The 19,187-nt window shown below is 40.1% G+C and overlaps 1 protein-coding gene across 6 annotated transcripts in view; it reads left to right on the top strand.

Annotated features, from left to right (window-relative positions):
* The first annotated feature begins 2,441 nt into the window (after positions 1-2,441).
* Positions 2,442-19,187, top strand: part of tnrc6bb.1 (trinucleotide repeat containing adaptor 6Bb.1) — a 37,033-nt gene continuing 20,287 nt past the window's right edge. For 2 of the 6 annotated variants that reach the window (XM_073943807.1, XM_073943805.1), the window contains exons 1-9: positions 2,442-2,518; positions 8,054-8,115; positions 8,201-8,222; positions 11,463-11,738; positions 11,857-13,638; positions 15,043-15,204; positions 17,631-17,809; positions 17,890-17,964; positions 18,218-18,370. In XM_073943807.1, coding sequence (XP_073799908.1) covers positions 8,071-8,115; positions 8,201-8,222; positions 11,463-11,738; positions 11,857-13,638; positions 15,043-15,204; positions 17,631-17,809; positions 17,890-17,964; positions 18,218-18,370 — 2,694 coding nt within the window. In that variant the 5' untranslated portion in view covers positions 2,442-2,518; positions 8,054-8,070. Of the gene's footprint in view, positions 2,731-8,053; positions 8,116-8,200; positions 8,223-11,462; positions 11,739-11,856; positions 13,639-15,042; positions 15,205-17,630; positions 17,810-17,889; positions 17,965-18,217; positions 18,371-19,187 lie in introns of all 6 variants that reach the window. The other 4 variants (XM_073943808.1, XM_073943806.1, XM_073943810.1 and 1 more) reach the window with 2 other exon arrangements.

Genomic DNA, 19,187 nt, shown 5'->3' with positions numbered 1-19,187 from the left:
CGGACCTCCACTTCCAGACTTATCGTTTTCTTAGACAGTGCCCTCTGCTGTTGGGTAAGGTCAAAGAGCTTAGAATCACCAAGAGGCACAACTGAATAGGTTTCATTGCAACAGCCCCACTATTCCGCCAATTTGGAGTGAAAGCAATCGGCTGTTCATTGGATCTTATTGCTGTCGCAATGGCAAGCAGCTGCTTTGTTATTTATTTAAAAAGTGCATTAAAGCTGAGATACAACATGACAGACGTCAATACACTTACTATCACAATCATCAGCACTTAGTTTATTTTACAGATTTATAATATGATGTTGTTCTGTTGGAGTTTTCATTCCAAAATGGCCAACAACTGACACTAGCGGCATCTAGTGGCTGTTTCCCAAATCGCACTTGAGTGTTGCCTCTTGGTGATTCTATGCTCTTCTAAGCGGCAGGTACGGACAGCCGCAGCCATATCACCCTGCAGCTCAAGACCAGTTACTCACTAAAGTTAAGCAGGGCTGGAGCCTGGCCAGTACCTGGATAGGAGACAGTATGGAAAAACTAGGTTGCTGTTGACAGCAGTAATATGTGTGTGTGTGTGTGTGTGTGTGTGTGTGTGTGTGTGTGTGTGTGTGTGTGTATGTATTTGCCCACCGGCAATTGTAGTTAGATTTTTTTAGCAAAGTATACAAAAACCTAGCTCCTAGCTCTCTTGTAAGATTTGTTTTGTTTGGATGAATCAAAGACCTTCATGATTGTTGATATATTTGTGAAGAAAAAAACATTGCAACATGAAAATTGCCTTTATTTGTGAAGGTTTGCCTCCATTTTGCATTCTGGAATTAGGGGAAGGAAGCAGCCTCACATGACGGGAAGTAAATAAATACCTTTTTTTCTATCTTGAAATCTTTTGTTTGGTCATTTGCGTTCATGTCATTGATAAATTAAACATGGGTAACATGTAGAAAATTACTTTATAAAAGGAAAATTTCAACTATGAACTTTGGCAACTATAGTTGCCAGTGGGCTTGAATGGGCTAACGAATATTGTTTGAATTTACATGCGCGAGGTTACCATAGAAATGTATGTTGCTGGCCCTTTATTAGTGTCACGATTCAAGTTAAACCACAGCATCACATAAAAAAGTCCTTTTATTGCAGAGTTCTTACTGCCCTGCTGAAAAATCCAGCTTAAACCAGCCTAGTATGGTTAACTGGTTTTAGCTGGTCGACCAGCCTGGTTTTAGAGGGGATTTGGCCACTTCCAGGCTGATTTCCATAAATATATTCATTATCTGTGTGTTGTCCTGTCTCTGTAGTTCTGTTGCACTGTAGAAGCTCTGTCACCAAAACAAACTCCTTGTATGTGCGAACATACCTGGTAGTAAAGCTCTTTCTGATTCTGATTATTCATTTTACTGTAGAAAATACAACTTAAAAAGGAATTGTTTGTATTTTCAATTGCAAACTGATTTTTAGGGACAGTAATTTTTTAAAAACTTTTATATATTATTGAAAAGAGACATATTTTTGGTCAAAGAGTCACATGGGGCTCCCGAGCCATAGGTTCCCTACCTTTGGGTTAGTCGATCTTTCAAACAGCAGGTGGCACTGTCTGAGAAAACGATAGATCTGGAAGTGCAGGTCTAGCCGTTTGAGCTAGCTGTTGGGTCTCCGGGCCTGCAGCATCATAATGTTAGACTGGCTACGGGCCTGTCATGTCTAACGTTATCTGCAACTGATATCCCTGCTGAAAAATACAGCTTAAACCAGCCCTAGCTGGTTTTAGCTGGTTGACCAGCTTGGTTTTAGAGGGGTTTTGGCCATTTCCACGCTGGTCTTAGCTAGTCAGGTAGGAAAGTGACCATCTAAAACCAATTTGACCAGCCTGGTTTTGCTGGGTTCTTAGCCTGGCTAGGGTGGTCAAACTGGTTTTAGCTGGTCATCTCCCAGCTTGACCAACTAAGACCAGCCTGGAAATGGCCAAAACCCATCTAAAACCAGGTTGGTCGACCAGCTAAAACCAGCCAACCATCTTAGGCTGGTTTAAACTGGATTTTTCAGCAAGGATATGACATGATTCTGAATCACACAGTAGCCTACGTGAATTCTTAAATCCATTTGGCATTTTTAGGCAAGTTTAAGTTGTTAAATCAGGTAATTTACGCCTTGGATTTTGTATCAGCAGTCCAAAATATGAGATTTAAATACGGAAATGCAGAGGAAACCCTTTTACTATCAAACGAAGTCACAGCGCTCTCTGGTGGTCAATGCACTTAGCCTGTAAAAATAATCACATCGATAATGAAAGAGATTCATACTAAAGCAGTCAAGCATTTTTAAGGATTGTGAAATTTTTTGTGGTCTGTTTACCACATCCACACAAAAATAGTGACACTAATTGCTGAAATGTATGACTTTGGGGAACATTTCCACAAAAGATGACCGAGTGAGTGTGTGGAGAGGGACGAGACACGAGAGGGACCCGGATGTTGATCAGCGCGTCGTTAGTGCGCAGCTGCAGGCCGGACTGACTGAGGTGAGCAAAACAAACCCAAACACGAACAAACAAACTTAAAATACGGCAGTCTAACCGCAAAACAGCAGCATTAATGTGTGTCATAACATGTTAGATTCACGTTTGGAGGCTGTCTTGAACAGTCCGCGAGCGTATTTGTCAGTGCTGACTTTAGTTTTGATCTCTTCATCTGTTTACAATCGGAATCCGCTAAATACATACATTTATAAAAGGTGTGTTATACTTATGCGGGCCGAAATGATTCAAATAACTCTAATTTATCACCTTTAAGTGCGATTAATGGATTATTGTTGGTGCGTTTAGATGTTTGTGAGTAAATGCGCCACGGTTAGCATGTTAGCTTGATAAGTTTGTGCTGAAAGGTAAATAATACGGCTGAATGGCAGAATTCGCCGATGAGTCGAGTTGTATTTCAATTGAAACGTTGTTGTTTGATGTAAATCAAATATCTGAGAGCACAATATGGACATCATTCACTAGCGTGTTGTGTGTTTGCGAGTGTGTTTGTGAAAGCATCTGAATAATGGCAGTAATGCTGTGCAGCGGTTGTTTGTTTCTTGTTAACAACAAAACAGATTAGAGTGAAATATTTACAAGACTTGGCTGATTTATTGTTGGTGCAATTGATGTAGAGTCTGTTTTTAACCTATTTTATATAACTTAAACCACACTATATTAATATGTGTAATGCTGGGTTTAGTGTTTAAAGAATTAAGATGCAAAAGCATCTGAAATTTTCTTCTACAATGAGCAATTTGTCAGTCTCCTGTGTTTTTGTTAGGCGTGGGACCATAAGCGTTTTCTGAGTATACTGCGGTTTAGAAAAGTCAAGGTTTTAAAGCCGCCAAAATACCTGTTCCTAAGGTATTTGTAAGATTATATTCTTATATTATATATAAGATTATATATTATATTATATTTTATATTCACGTTTTTGTTTTTTTAGGACAACAGTATCTCCAGCAAAAGAGATATCCAAATATGTCTTGTAAATTGTAAAGAAATCAGTGTTTTTTAAACTAATGAAGACAGCAGAAGTCAATAATTTACTTAAATTATTTAGCCTGACATGATTACTGCCCCAAAATATTATAAATGTTTATCAAAATAAAATATATCGTGTTCAAAGGGGGGAAAAGTTTTAGTTTTTTACCCAGACATTTAAAAAAAATAACTTATTTTAGAGCAGTGATCACATTACTGTGAAACCGTGATATTTCAATCTAAGGTTATCATACCGTCAGAATCTTATGCCTAGTTTATGTTCAGTTTTATGTTTAATTTAATTTATTGGCAACTTTTTTTTTTTTTTTTTTTTTTTTAACCAAAAAAGTGAAATTACTTAATATAAACAAAGGCGCCTGGCAAAAAAAATTTATTGGTGTAAAGTTGGCTTAATATTTGCACATTCCGACTTTATCCTTAAAAATATAATTTCACAAAAATATTCTTTGCCAATTGTAAATAGTGAAATATTAGTAGCCTATAAATATCAAAACACTGTTCTCGGACTGTAAAACACTGTTCACGGTCAATTATATAGTTATCAAGTCTTACTTGCATGTAATTTCCGACCCAATATATTCAAAGTAGCGTAAAGAATATAGGGACTCCGTCACAAGTCGTCACTGAACTAATGTGCGAATATAAAACCCAATTTATCTCAATGAAAATGTTTGAACAATTATTGAACAATTATTTTTTTATTTTATTTTTTGCCCTTACAGTTTTCTGACAGGTTTTGTACAATAAATATCTATTAACTATTTATTGAACATCAACATTGAGGAAATATTTAAAAACGTACCAACAGGAAGAGTTTTAAATTTTTAAAATCAAAAATAGAGCTGAAAAATAATTATTAACTTTGAATAAATTGTTGTGTGAATTGTATCTGTTTGTATTTTTTTATATTTGTATTTATATATGTATATTTTGTATTTGCACATTCCAACTTTTTTAGTGTAATACGAATTTGTTTTTATTATGTAATATTTTATTGTATATCCATTTGGCCACGAAATAACCATAAGTTACTGATGTGGCAATAAATATGTAATATATAATAATAACATCAACGTTGAGCGACTGAAATTAAAACACACATAACCTAAAGCGAACAGTCACTTGTTTTTCTTTAAAAAAAACTGAAAATAAATGACTTGCACTTTTGGAAACAAAGTTAATTATTTCATACTAATTAAATAAGTTTTTATACTAAATGCTGAAAAAAGTAAAAAGTAGTAAAAAGTAAAATAACTCCTAAAATAACTTTTATATCCTGTGAATAATGTCTTGAACATTGCATTTCTTGCATCTTCTGTAAACAAATATTTTAATCCAAATAATCATTTTACTGTAATAGAAAATAAGCCATCTCAAAGCACAGCTTCCAGTCATCGTCAATGCAGTGCAGACATGTGACGTGTAGTTCCATTGTTTGAGAGGTGCGCAGGTGTGCAACTAGGCATGGGCCTGTATCAGAATCTGACGGTATGATAAACTTGGATAAAAATATCATGTTTCACAGTATCACTGTGTTTTGATTACTGCTCTAAAATTAGGGGTGTCAAAATTAATTGTTTCCTCAGTGCACCTTGATGCAGACGCGGACAATTCGGTACGGGTTCAGTAATAATCATAACCGGTTATTGTGCACTGACGTCATTTATCTCATTTGCGCTATGTCTCCGTAATTTACTATGATGCGGGGTGAGTGCGAGTATTTACAACACTCCAACTACTTCAAAATGCAGAGAAACTGTGCACAATTTCACTGTTTGTGTTTGCTGGAAAGTCTTTCACTGACACACAGCAGAAGCCCCTATTTCACTGCGATTGAGAGAATGAAAGTACTCCATTTCTCTCTCTCTTTTTCTCTCTGGGCCCTATCATACACCCGGCGCAGTGTGGCGCAATAGTCTTTTGGTAGTTTCAGCTTGGCGCAAGAGTCGTTTGGAGGCGTTGCGTCTAAAAAGGAAGGCGTTCTGAGGCGGGCCGCTGGCGCGTTGCTATTTTGAGAAACTAAAATAGATTTTCATTAGACCAAAACTAACCCGGTCTAAACTCCGGCGCAGAGCTGCGCCTCGCTTACACACTGCTTAATACACACAAGAGAGCAATAGGCAAATATCTTTACATATGAAAAAATGTAAATATTAAGGATATATATAGTATATAGATATAATAAGAATAGATATAGGATATAAATATAAAGGATTAAAATATTACAAAACATTATGTTCTAGCCTACATAAATATGAAAAATCACTGCTTTCATGTCTTCTTCATCTCAGGAGGCTTTTTCAGTTCATTCATAACAATTTGCTTCTGTATAATGTTATTATTATTAGCAGTATTATTTATTATATCCAAATTTCTATTTGTTTTATTAAAAACAAGCTTAGATTTGTCCACCTGTCAGGTTTTAGACCATATGGGGCACAGCATGTGTTTTACGATATAACTCAGTATTTTGACCACACTTGGTTATTATTGTTCATTTATTTGTTTGCTGGAAATTAGAATTGAATTTAGAAATAGTTTTGAAACGAATATTTGCGCTTAACAAACGAAATTAATTATTTATAGACTAATTGATGTCTGTGTGTAAAGGTTTCCCGGTCCAAGAGCGAAAGTGAAAGTAGATCCATTATCTCTCATTCTCACGCAGTAGATGCTCTGTTTAACAGTTTTCTGTTAAAATAACTGTCAACTGTGAACTGTTTGCTGGTGAAATGCTCATTTTTTCCACTTAGACTTACTTTACGTCCTGTAAATAGTGAATGCGCTCTTGGCGTGACGCAGCTGGCTCTTAAAGGGAATGGGAGATGAGACTCTAATTGGTTTATTCTCAAAACACACCTATAACTCATTAAGAAAATAAACTCAACACTTTTAGACCATGCACCTTGGCGCAAAGCGCATTTTCCAGTCCGTAAATTAGCAAAAATGCATTCAGACACGCCCTGAAAGCGTTTGCTCCCTGCGTTTTGCGCTCTGCGCGTGGACTGTCAAAATAGAGCCCTCTATCTCTCTCGCTTTCTCTCTCTCTCTCACTCACTGAGGCCCATTTGACCTGCTGGTGTGACTTTTCCTCTCCTCGCGGCTGTTACAGCGATACTTCTGGATACAGAAACGAGCGATTATAAGAGATGACGGTCCGACAATATTTAATTGTATGAACATTTTTTAGTTTTATGCCTTTCCCAGAATATAAAAACACATATAAACACATTTAGATCATTTACTGTAATCATTACTATTGGACTGTGAAGAGACTTTCAACCAGCACAACAACACGTTTCTGAAGACAATCACCTACTGCACCTTTAAGTGTTTCAGTATTAGTGTTATTATATTATTAATCAGTTTCAGAACTGTCGAGCGTCTGTGCTCCGTGTCTCTCACCTTCAAACTCCACGCACATTTACTGCGTGTCTGGATTGCCTCCTGAGGCGCAAGTCATTTATTATATAGAAGATTCACGCAGCTTCTCCTACCACAGTACATTCTGTTTTAACTGGTGATATTTGTTCGTTTTCTTTGACTCGTTGGATGGAAACGCTGCTTTATTCACATGTCTTTTATGCGATAATGCAGTTTTAATCATTAATTCACATTTTTTGGATAGAAACATAGCTACTGTGATTTAATAAAAACTAGAAATGTATATTCAAAATAACCAATACACAAAATTATTTCCGTAATTATAGTCATGTTTAGATCTCTTGAATTGAACGTCTTGAAAAAAGTACAGTCGAAGACAAAATAATTAGGTCCTTTTTTCAAAATTATGTATTTTCTTTTATGTTTTTCACCTGCAGAAAGTCTTACAAAATATGTAAATATTTAAAAACTGCTGTGATCAATATTATTAGCCCCCTTAAAAATTTATATATATATATATATATATATATATATATATATATATATATATATACACATATAATTTTTTTTTTATTTTTTTTTTTTTACAAATCACTGTTGTCCAATAAATTACATAATTATCCTAGTTAAGCCTTTAAAGGTCATTAGAAGATGAATACTTGTGTCTTGCAAACTATAGTCAAATATTATTTGCTGTAATCATGATAAAGACAACAGAAATCAGATGTGTTAAATCTGTTAAACAGCGCTAATTAAAAAATAATTAATTTCATAGAAGGACAAATAATTTCATTTCATGTTGTGTAGCTGCAGATTAACTTTGTGTGTGTGTTTTTCTGGATCTTGCTTTTTCAATATCATTGACTTTTTTTGTTAAGTTCTATTGCAGGGGTCACTGAACTTGTTCCTGGAGGGCCATTGTCCAGTAGGTTTTAGCTCCAACCCTAATCAAACACACCTAAACAAGCTAATCGAGGTCTTACTAGGTAAACTTGAAACACCCAGGCAGGTGTGTAGAGGCAAGTTGGAGCTAAACCCTGCAGGGACACCGGCCCTCAAGGAACAAGATTGGTGACCCCTGCTCTATTGGAAGGATGCTTGTTGTGAAAAGTGCTTCACATGTAAACTTTGAATTGAATTAAACAGGAAGGGAGCAGCAGTTCATGGAAGACAGTCAATGTAAGACAGGAGACAGCGGTCATCAGGAGGTATGAGAGTCTCAACTTAATACACACATGTATTACCTGGATATACATGAACAAACATCTGATGAGCCGTTTGATTTTATTACAGGGCGCTGAAGACAGCACAAGAGGTTAGTGTTTTACATAATTCCCTTATATGTGATCACAGGGGTGTATAACAGAGAGATCCTAACTTTAAAATAGTATTTGGGTAAGCAGTTCTGTGCAATGTCAATTTATTTAAAGGATTACCTCTTGAGATGCAATGTCTTGTTTTTGTAAGGGTCCAATAAAGACATGACAAAAAGACACACAAACAAAACATACAATTACATACACTGAAGCATGCTCATTTCAAATTAACCGATGTTTAGGGCAGAAGCTGTTATAGAGGAACGTTTCTTTAGTGTGCCAGTTATATTTGCATTTAGTGATTTTGCAGATGCTTAAAAGCCACTTACAAACAGGGATGCAATGGTTATAGATTTTGGTTGTATGATTATAGTCTGAGGAATAATCACGATTATTATGCGTTCATTCATTTCAAAACACCACTGGTTTATCAAATCACATGCAAACGTGTTATTTATTGCTGCTCATACATCAGTTCTGTCTGGTTCTTGAATCTGATTGGCTGATAGCTGTGCGATATTATGCCAGTTACTTCACACAAAGGCCTCTTCACCCTTCACCTCTGTGTATTACTCCGCCCACATTCAGTCAGCAACAAGCTGGGGCACTCTATAATTTGACAAATATTACTGCTGTTAGACGACATAATGTACTCTTGGAGCTTTTGAGTGGAGAATGTAGTTGTTTAGATTGCAACTATGCAGTTTATTTATAAGAATAGTGCCTATTTTAAAGTATTTACAATTTCTGAGAGAGCTCGTCAGCGGCCATTAGCCTGCCATAGTGTAGACCAAAGAGGGTTTACGTTTTCTATTCACAATATGGCACCAGAACCGCATAATAAGCCCTAACGCTTAAGCCTGATTTATACTTCTGCGTCAAGTGACCGACGTAACTCACGGCGCAGGCAACGCGTGCAGCTGTGCATTTATACTTCTGCGCGCTGTCTCTGTTGGGCTGCATTAACACTTCCGAAACGCTAGTTGGCAGTGAGGTGTAAATGTTCCTCTGTGTCGAGTTTCTTCGCTGCTGTTTTGCTTTTCCTGAACACTTCCTGGTTGTACAAGTGACTCAAACTCGCTCATTTTGAGGCAGGAACCGTCAGACGTGCAACAACTTTAACTATGAGATAAACACAAAACAAAACTTTCCATCCGGAGCTCCTTCACGCGACTCCACACTTGTAAACAATCGCTCGCGCCATTCGCGCGGCTCTCGGTCCCGCCCAGACTCGTCAGCGATACCAAGCCGACCAATCACAGAGCTTGCGCTATGCGTTGTTGCGACGTGTAGTTACATTTTTTGAGAGGTGCACGTCAGTGACTGATGGCCACGGCGAAGGGCTATGCATCAGCGCCGTAGCATATGCCGGTGTTTGACGCAGAAGTATAAATCAGCCTTTAGAAGCTTATAACCAGGGCTTGACATTAACTTCTTTGATCACCGGCCACTGTGGCTAGTAGTTTTCCAACATTACTAGCCACTTGCCTTTTTCAGTAGCCATAATTTTGTTGTTGGAAAAATATATTTTATATGCATGAATTTGACTTCGACATGCTAAAATTACTTGATTTAAATTTTGTGTTATCTCCACATGCCTCATTTATTTTACTTTTTGTGTGTTGTGTATGAGTTTACTTAATGTGTATTCAGCAAATGGGTCATGGCTTCATAGTATTATATTGCAATAAGTTTTTATTTCACATGACTTTTCAGAGCTCAAAATTAAGGGTTTACCAAATTTATCTCTGACCATACCAAACAATGTTTGTTTCTTAGCCACAAATTTTAAATGTGTCAAAACAAGCTAAATATAGCTGTATTCTTTACTTTTTATTTAACAAAACATTTAAAAAAAAACAAAACAAAGAAAAACAATTGACTTTTAAAAATAATGATTGTCATGCATCTAAAACTATGCACAGTAGTCTGTTCTAGCTAAAAGGTTAGAGTTAGAAATTAAAAGCTAAAATTAACAAAAAATTAAAGCAACTAAAAGCATAAGCAAATGAAAGCAGGTGAATAACATACCGTGTGTGATAATGAAAGGATGATCACGGGTTAACCCATTAATGATCTGTTCAAAGTGAAAGCAACAGGTGCTTCTTACAAAAAGACATATTTGGAGCTCTTGAAAGCAGCAAAACTGTGGGTGCTTTAGCATCAATTTTTGCCCTGTCTATTTGAAAGGGAACTGATCACAGTTACATTTCCAGACACGTTTGCTTCATGAAAGGAAACGGGAGCGCGCAAGCGTTTTAAACAGTCGCGCACATTACATTAGCTGTATGCGTGACTGATCATCCTCTCATTTGGTATTAACCTGCTTTCTTCTGCTCGCGCGAAAACAATTATTTTCGTCAGTCGTGCTGCTTCTCGATTCTAAGATCACATTTGCATGCATATTGGGTTATCCTTATTGTCGAACCCTGCTTTAAGAAAACTACAAATTATAAATTATTTTCAACCAGCCAAAGTGGCTAGTGGTAGCAGCTGTCTAACCCGCCAAAGCTGAAATCTACCCGAATTTGGCGGGTGTTAATGGAAAGCCCAGCTTATAACAGTCTGATTTCTAACTGATCAAATCATTATTAAACTGGTGAGCATACCTGCCAACACTCCCGTTTTTCCTAAGAGTATCCCGTATTTTAGACCAATCTCCTGCAACCATCTCATTTTTTTTATTTCTTCCGGAAAACTTCCGGAATTTCACTCGCCCCTCTTTGGTACAGTCTGTAAACACCCCCGGGTGTACACTTTTATCAAAGTACCCGATCGCAGCGGCTGCCTAAAACCCGCTGCATCCTATCCCGGTTCTCAACAGTGTTATTTAGAGACCTCACCCCCGAACACCCCCTCCCCCCGGTCTCCCGGATTTTCTGAGACATGTTGGCAGGTATGCTGGTAATTGAAATTCTAAGTCGATCTCTCCGTTTTGTATGTTGTAGTGCTGTATTTATAGCAATTTGCTTGCATATCAGGAATGTGTGTTGTGTTGGCAGAAATCAGAAGCAAAGTCCGCATGTGTTTAGCGTTTTTCCTTATCGCAAACACAACAGCAGTCTGGTAGTGATTGCGCTGCTTTTTTCTACTGTCTAATCTGGCTTCATGGTACAGGCCATGGATTTAACAAACTCATTTTAAGAAACACTCTCTGCTTTATTAACTGTATTTCTCCATAAACTCTGCTTCTGTCAGATTCAAGCTCATAACCATCCTCTCCTCATCTCGTCCTGCAGAATCAGCCTCCCCCTGTCCTGTTTTCGGGGGTTGGTCGGAGGCCCCTGAGGGAGGGAAGGATGCCAATTGGAGCGCTGTGGCCGACGGACAGCCCCCCTCCACGGTGCCGCCGCGATACATGCCCCGTGAGGTGCCGCCGCGCTTCCGCAACCAGCAGGAACCCAAAGTGCTACTGAAAAGGGGCCAGCCGCCACTGTCCTGCATGCTGCTGGGAGGCGCAAGTGGAGGGGACGCCTCGCCCCGACTTCCCCTGCAGGAGCACTCTGGCACCTCAGGTGTGACTCACAAAAGCAGAATACATTTACATTTCGTTTACATTAAGCAGTGAATTAGTCACTGAATGTTTTCATGGGTTTCCTCTTACCTGATAAGGTGTTTTTCTCTCTCCCCCAGATTCTACGGTAGATTCAGTTTCTCTGCACTCATCATCTGACGCCTCCGCCACTCCCACTTATGCAAATTACACATGGGGGCGGGGCTCAGGAGGTCAAGCCTCGTCTCAGGGAATGGACAAGGACACTTCTGATGTAGAGAAATGGCCAAGACCAGAAGACTCATGGAATAGTGACCAGACCCTACATTCTGCCAGGTTGGGGATGGATGAGTCCGCTGACCTGCAAATGGACAGTTCTTCTAAACTCTCTGAACATGCCGAAGACAGTGCATCTTCACAGTCTGAGAATAAAGAAAGCATTAAAGGAGTGATTCAGAACTTTAGCTCCAAGGTCTCTCCGCTTTCTGGAGATCAGGAGGACACTCAAGGTCTAAACCCAAATTATACCCCTGTTGGAGATCTCTCAACCAACACTGCCTCTGAGGAGTCTTCTCCCACACCCTTGAGTCCAGCCCATGCACTCTACCAGACACTCCTCAAAAGAGAAGAGCCTGTTACAGGAGATTGGGCAAAGCCTGGACCAAATGGTGGTGCAGCTTCCAGCATGGATTTGTGGGGTTCCATAGAGAATCCTGCTGTGAAGAGCAATGGTGGAAGTAGTGGAGATGGCACCTCTCAGGGAGTGTGGGATGGAGATGCGGTAGGTTCATACAAACAGGCAGCTACAGGACAGACCTCAGACTTTGCAGTTGGTAAATCAAAAGAGGATATGAGCGAGGAGGTAAGCGCAGAAAGTTTACACAAATCTCCAGTGTTTGGAAACAATGTGGCTTCAGAAGACGACAATCAGAAAGTAGCTGATGCTTGCGATGGGTCCAAGGGTAAATCGGCTAGCAGTGAGGATGCTCAAAATCTGGTCCAAAGCCCCTCCAAATGTCACCCAGAAGAAGCCTTACAGAGCATGATCAATCACACTAACCTGGATCCCAAAGTGCTGTGCAACACCGGATGGGGCAAGACTCAGATCAAGCAGAACGTTGCGTGGGATTTCGAGGCAGATGTGGGCAATGTTGGCTGGGATGCGGAAGTGAACACCGAACGCAGTAAGGAAGGCTGGCAGGAAGCGGGTGATCTTTCCAACTCCAAAATGCAGAAGCAGGAGGTTGGGCACATGGGTAGGGCTCAAGGGTGGACCGAGCGTGGAGAAATGAACGTCGGTATTGGTCACAAAGCGGGTGGCTGGGGGGAAGACCAAGAAGGTGCATCTAGGAGGGAAGGAACAGGTTGGAGCCAAGGTGGCGGAAAAGAGTGGACCCCAGTGCCTGAAGCTGGAGGCTGGAAGGAAGAGAAAGGCACGAATCAGAATGAAGGATTGTGGGGCAGCCCTGAAGATTCGGGACCGCGGAGTGGTGGCTGGGATTGTAAAACCCACCAGGGATGGGGCGAGAAACTTCTTCCATCACAGATACCAAACAAACAAGCAGCACTTAAAACCCAAAATCAACAACCGCAGCAGCAATCGCAAACCCAGCAGCAGATGCCGGGATATCCAAAAGTCGTACAGGACCGTGGTCGTACAGGAGAGAACGATGAGCAGAGTAAAGGCTCGGGGTGGAGCTGTGGGCCCATCCCTCAGATTGCTTCAGCTGGTGAGCCGAGCGGGTGGGATGAGCCCTCGCCGCAGTCCATCAGTCGGAAGATGGACATTGACGACGGCACCTCTGCATGGGGGGATCCGTCCCGATACAGCAGCAAGAACGTCAATCTGTGGGATAAGAACAGCTCGCAGCCCCAACAGCAGTCCTCTGGAAGACCGGCTGGAACTCCATCTAAAAACTCTGGTAAGTGTGCAGAAGGGGTGTTGTAAAAATACCCAGAGTGACTAAAAGCTGTGTTTTTCAACCACCATGTTCCTGGAGGACCACCAGCTCTGCACATTTACCATGTCAACTTAACCAAACACCGGTTGAGGCAGTGGCGCAGTAGGTAGTGCTGTCGCCTCACAGCAAGAAGGTCGCTGGTTTGAACCTCGGCTCAGCTGGCGTTTCTGTATGGAGTTTGCATGTTCCCCCTGCCTTCGTGAGGGTTTCCTCCGGGTGCTCCGGTTTCCCCCACAGTCCAAAGACATGCGGTACAGGTGAATTGGGTAGGCTAAATTGTCCGTAGTGTATGAGTGTGTGTGGATGTTTCCCAGAGATGGGTTGCGGATGGAAGGGCATCCGCTGCATAAAAAACTTGCTGGATAAGTTGGCGGTTCATTCTGCTGTGGCGACCCTGAATTAATAAAGGGATTAAGCCGACAAGAAAATGAATGAATTAATAACCAAACACACCTGATTAAGTTCATCAGCTCAGCAGAGGTGGGAAGACCTGTAATAGTCTTTAACCTATGAAGGAGACATCCATAACGTGCAGTGCTGGTGGTCCTCCAGAAACATGGTTGAAAAACACTGACTTAAGGGATAGTTCACCCAAAAATGAAAGTTCTGTCATCATTTGCTCATTCTTTACTTGTTTCAAACCTAGAAGCTTCTTTTATTTTAAGCAGAAGAAACTTGCAGCCATTTACTTCCATAGTATTTGTTTTTCTATCTATGGAGATCAATAGTTCCAGGTTTTCAGCTTTCTTTAAATGATCTTCATTTGTAACCAACAGAAGTAAGAAACTCAAAGTTTAGATCCGCTGGAGGGTGGGAAAATAGTGAGTAAATGGATTATTTTGAGTGAACTATTCCTTTTCCAGTTAAACAGTGCATATATTGCCTCAGTTGTTTGTTTATTGTTGTCTAGTTTGATCAGTTTATCCGTTTCTATCTTGATTTTTTTTTTCAGCTATAGGGATAATAATAATGCATTTTATTTAGAATTAGCTTTTTCTAGAACTCGAAAAGACTACAAAATACCAAAAACAGAATAACTAACTTGCAGTAATATAGTAGTAATATGCAGTAATATCTTTATAGTTGATATTTTTACTTTAGTAATGCCATTGTGGTGTTTATGTGCAACGGCGCCCTCTATAATCCAGTATGAATGGATATTGCATGTAGTCACAGCACGTTTGTTTCTAAAATAAGTAAAAGCTGTTCTCTAAGGAGACAGGACTTTATTTCTCTCACTGGATATTTATAATATATGGTCAGTGATATTCCTATTGTAATAAATTCCAGAAAATATTGTATATTATGCAATAGTATATACAGAAGCAGCCGAACCATTTCCTTTCATTCATGTACACATTATAGGTCCTGCAATATGGACACGCAGCAGTGGCCCCTCCGACTCGTCCATGGAAAGCGGTCCTGCTCCCTGGGTTAAATCATTCGATGGGTCATCTGGCTGGGGGGAATCCAGTGAACCTGGGAAAGGAGGATGGGGAAACTCGCATTCCCATCCTAATAAGACTGGTAAGAGCTTGTCCAAGTATACATGCTCATTACTCAATATAACATAACATCCTAATTGTTTAGTATTCTTGGTGAAAAGATTGCCTTAATGATTTATTAAAGGATTAGTGCACATCTAAGAATGAAGAGGTCCTGATCATTTAGTCAACCTTGCCATGCAGGATGTTAGTTTCTTTCTTCAGTTGTAAAGAAATCATTTATTGGGATTTTCAGCATGTTGTAGATGTTTATGCTCGATGAATTGATCTTTCAAGCTGCAGTGAATCATAAAAAGTGTATGCAATTTCAAGAAAATTAGCTTCGTTTAGCATCGTTTTGCTAGAAAGACACTTAATCCTTACCTGTGGTCATTTAGAGCCCTTTGAAACTGCAATTTGAAAAAAAATTAAACCTCTGAGCACCATAGAAGTCTATTAGATGGAGAAAAATCATGCATCAGGGTGTCTGCGGGGTCCTAAAAAGTATTAAAAGTTGATAGGTCAATATAGAGAAATTTAAGGCCCTTAAAAAGTGTTAAAAAGTCTTAAATGCTATTTTTTAAGGTATTACACTTGATATATTTTTGATTATGCAATGTATGGTTGTATGCTAAAGTTTATGCTAAACTACAAAGTTCTTTGCTGTGTTCACACCAGACGAGGCAAGCGCGGATAAAACGTGCAATTCGCGCGCAAATAGACACATGAACGTTTTGAGTTTACTCGCTTCTTTCGCGTGTCACTTCACAACAGACGCGGATTTGCGTGATGGGCAGGGCTTCTGTCTGCCCCGTGACTCTAGCTTCATTGCTAAATGGGGAACATAGATTTTAGAGAGAGAGTAGCTGTGTTTATGTGCTTTAGGGTCGCTGAAAAAGAGCATCAATTCATTTGGAGCCGTGTCTGAGTCAACTAGATCCTTTCAGAGGTGCACCCAGCTCTGTGAGCTCATCAACTCCTCCAGAAACTCAACCTGGATGATGAAAGCTTTCAGCGGTGCTTCTGACTGAGCCGAGCCCAGTTTGATGAACTGTTGCTAGTGTAGGCAGGAGGATTTCCCCCGGGACAGCAACAACAGGTGCTACGTCATAATCACGTCCCCACAAGAGCAAGCTTTCAATTGGTTAATGTGGTGTGAATGTCCGCTGAAGTTCAGATTTTCGTACTCGAGCATTTCGCGCAAAATGCTAGTTAAGCGCGTCAATCGCACAAAGTGCTCAACTCGCGCCCTTCATTTAAGCGAATCGCATCAACCTTTGCATTGACTTAACATGTAAATCACTCGCGATTGACGCTTCTTCCGCATCTGGTGTGAACGCAGCATTAGTAATCATGTCTCATTAACAAATTTATGTGAACAAAACGGCTCCCTCAAATGAACAAAGGCCACTGAAAATGGAAGCGTTCTCACCTAAATAAAATGTGCAGATATGAGACTTACAGGATTGTAAAAAAACAAACAAACCAAAAACATAGATTAATAATTGAATGAAACCATTAAAGAACTAACGAATGAACACAGCGTGATAACAATGGGGTATATGCCGAGCTAGTGTTTTTTTCCATACTGATAAACTTCCGGTGACTTGTTATTGTGAACTTTTTTTCCATTTTATACAGTTCCTTTTTCAGCATCGATGTTAAATAAACTTTGGCATTTATTTATTTGCTCAAGCGTAAAACGAGACAAAAAGCCGTTTTCTCGCACACGCCCGTCAGAATCAGCAGGTTAGCGCAGAAGCTCCATTGAATATATTGGTGAAAAATAAATGCTCATATTACAAAGACATAGCGGGGGAAATGCAATTTAATGCAGTGCTTCTTGTACAATCTGAGACCTACTTTCTATCGGATATCACCCAGCTAGAGATCGCTGATTTTTAAAGAAAACGTTTAAGACCTTAAACGCGCCGGTTTTTCCATTGCATACAGTTCGCTGGAAGCACTTAACCCAGGTTATTGACAAATTAAAAGTCCCATTAGCATGCTTCGGCATATACCCTATAACACATCTGCATCCATAAGAAACTGCAGTCGCAGTGCAGCTTCAAAAAGCCAGCCGAGTGTTATACACGCATGCATAATGTCAATATCAACTCGATAAGTGAACATCTCGACTTGCTTAACAGAGAGAAAATGGCATAGATGGTGTGTATTGCACAGCTTTCATTGTTTGTTACAATCTGTTTATGCAACTATAACAACAACGCTTGTTAGCATATGTTGCCAGAAACTCCAGTGAGGCACTTAGAAGAGGCATTTGGGTTAGGATGAGACTTAAGAAGTTTGGTGCAGTGCTCTTAATGAAATCTCTTACCTCAGGGACTTTTTCCACCTTTAAGTTAAATTGTTTAAGGACGTTCATGCAGCCGAGCCCAGTTCTTTTCATGGATACATGTGTTCATTTCGAATGTGCCATTAAAGCTGATCTTGATATTGACTCTGTAGGTTCTAAGTCTATGCAAGAGGGCTGGGGCGACGAAGGCTCGAATTCTTCCCGACACTCCAGCTGGGAGGACGAGGATGGAGGAGTCTGGGGCGGTCGGGGGTCCCAGAGCAACATGTCCAGCTCATACAGCTCCGGCGGCTGGGGCCAAAGCCAGGGGTCCAGGAGGCTCAGCTCTAAGGTGTGCCGGGAGACAACCATAGCTGCAGATTTCAGACTTGACTATTTAAGTAACACCTTGATTTGTTTTTTTTTTCTCAGAGCCCTCTTAAAGGTAACAGTGGAGACTCGTGGGTTTCTCCTGTATCTCGGCAGTTCTCAAACATGGGCGTTACGGTAAGACAGTCATTAGCACCAGTGCTGGGAACATTTATTCAAGCAGTCAAGCATTACAATCATCACCATTCGTTTACTCCCATTCATTTATTCTCATGTTCTTAAGCCCAAATCCACAAAAGTAAAATGTAATCTGATAACTTTTTACTCACAAAACTTAATTAATGCATGATCCAGCACTGATCGTCACCGTGCTGAGCTGCTGTGCTGTGTGGCTGCTGATCTGAGGAAATATGCTGTTTGTTTCTGTCAGGATGACGACTCCAGCATGGGTCACGATAACAGACATGACAGGAGAGGCATGAGTGATGGAGAGATGCGGAGAGGAGGCAGGACTGGAGGAGCTTTCCGCTCGCAGACTGCCAAAGAGACGGGCTGTGGAGAGAGTGGACCCTACCTGGACAAGGTACTGACAAACTCACTGAAGGGTGTTGTAAACATCTAAGAGCCCAAAAAACCAGGGAGAATCTTTCGGTTGTCTTCAAAGCAGAATCCTTTTGAATAAGAAGAACTCAGCGTGGCTGTGGCGTCATCGAAAGCAAACTCTCAACTCCACAGCAAACATTATACAATTTATACATTTTACAGCCTGTAGGTGGGGTCAGTCATGGTGGGGACAGTCAAACAAAGCATGCAAATGAAATCTGGTCGTCTGCAGGGAGCCATGCCTTCTCCAGGTCTGATCTCATCAGTATATAAGTACATCATTACAACAATGTGCAAATGATGTTCTGGAGACAGGGAAGACAATAGATACAAGAAACCGATAGAAACCGATAATTACATCACTTTGGCTTAGCCTGTAGTCAGCAAGGCAAAGGTTAAATGTCCCTCCTAATGAAATGATATAATTAAAAACCAAAGAATATAACTTTTCAGTTATACGTAGATTATTGTTCATTTGGAATTAGATGATAGAAATTTATATTTCCACAAGGGCAAAGAGTTGTAGACGGGGCTTGATTTGTGCTGGAACACGGCGGATCCGGATCAGGCACCTCTGAAATCTTATCCGGCACCTAATTTAAGGGGCTGATTACACCGATTGCAAGGACCTTCCAAAAACACACTTGTTTGTCGACAGGAAAAAAAGGAGAGCGATGCACTTTTTTATGTCGCTAGGCAACAACTGAATCGGCTAGGTATTGTTCGAGAGTGTTGCTGTTGATGTTATTATTATTTTAATAGTTAATAATATTGTGATATTCATGATTTGTCATACA

This window comes from Danio rerio, chromosome 3 (assembly GCF_049306965.1).
Source record: "Danio rerio strain Tuebingen ecotype United States chromosome 3, GRCz12tu, whole genome shotgun sequence".
In the NCBI taxonomy this organism is placed as follows: Eukaryota; Metazoa; Chordata; class Actinopteri; order Cypriniformes; family Danionidae; genus Danio; species Danio rerio.
This window is presented reverse-complemented; position numbering and strand designations above follow the sequence as displayed.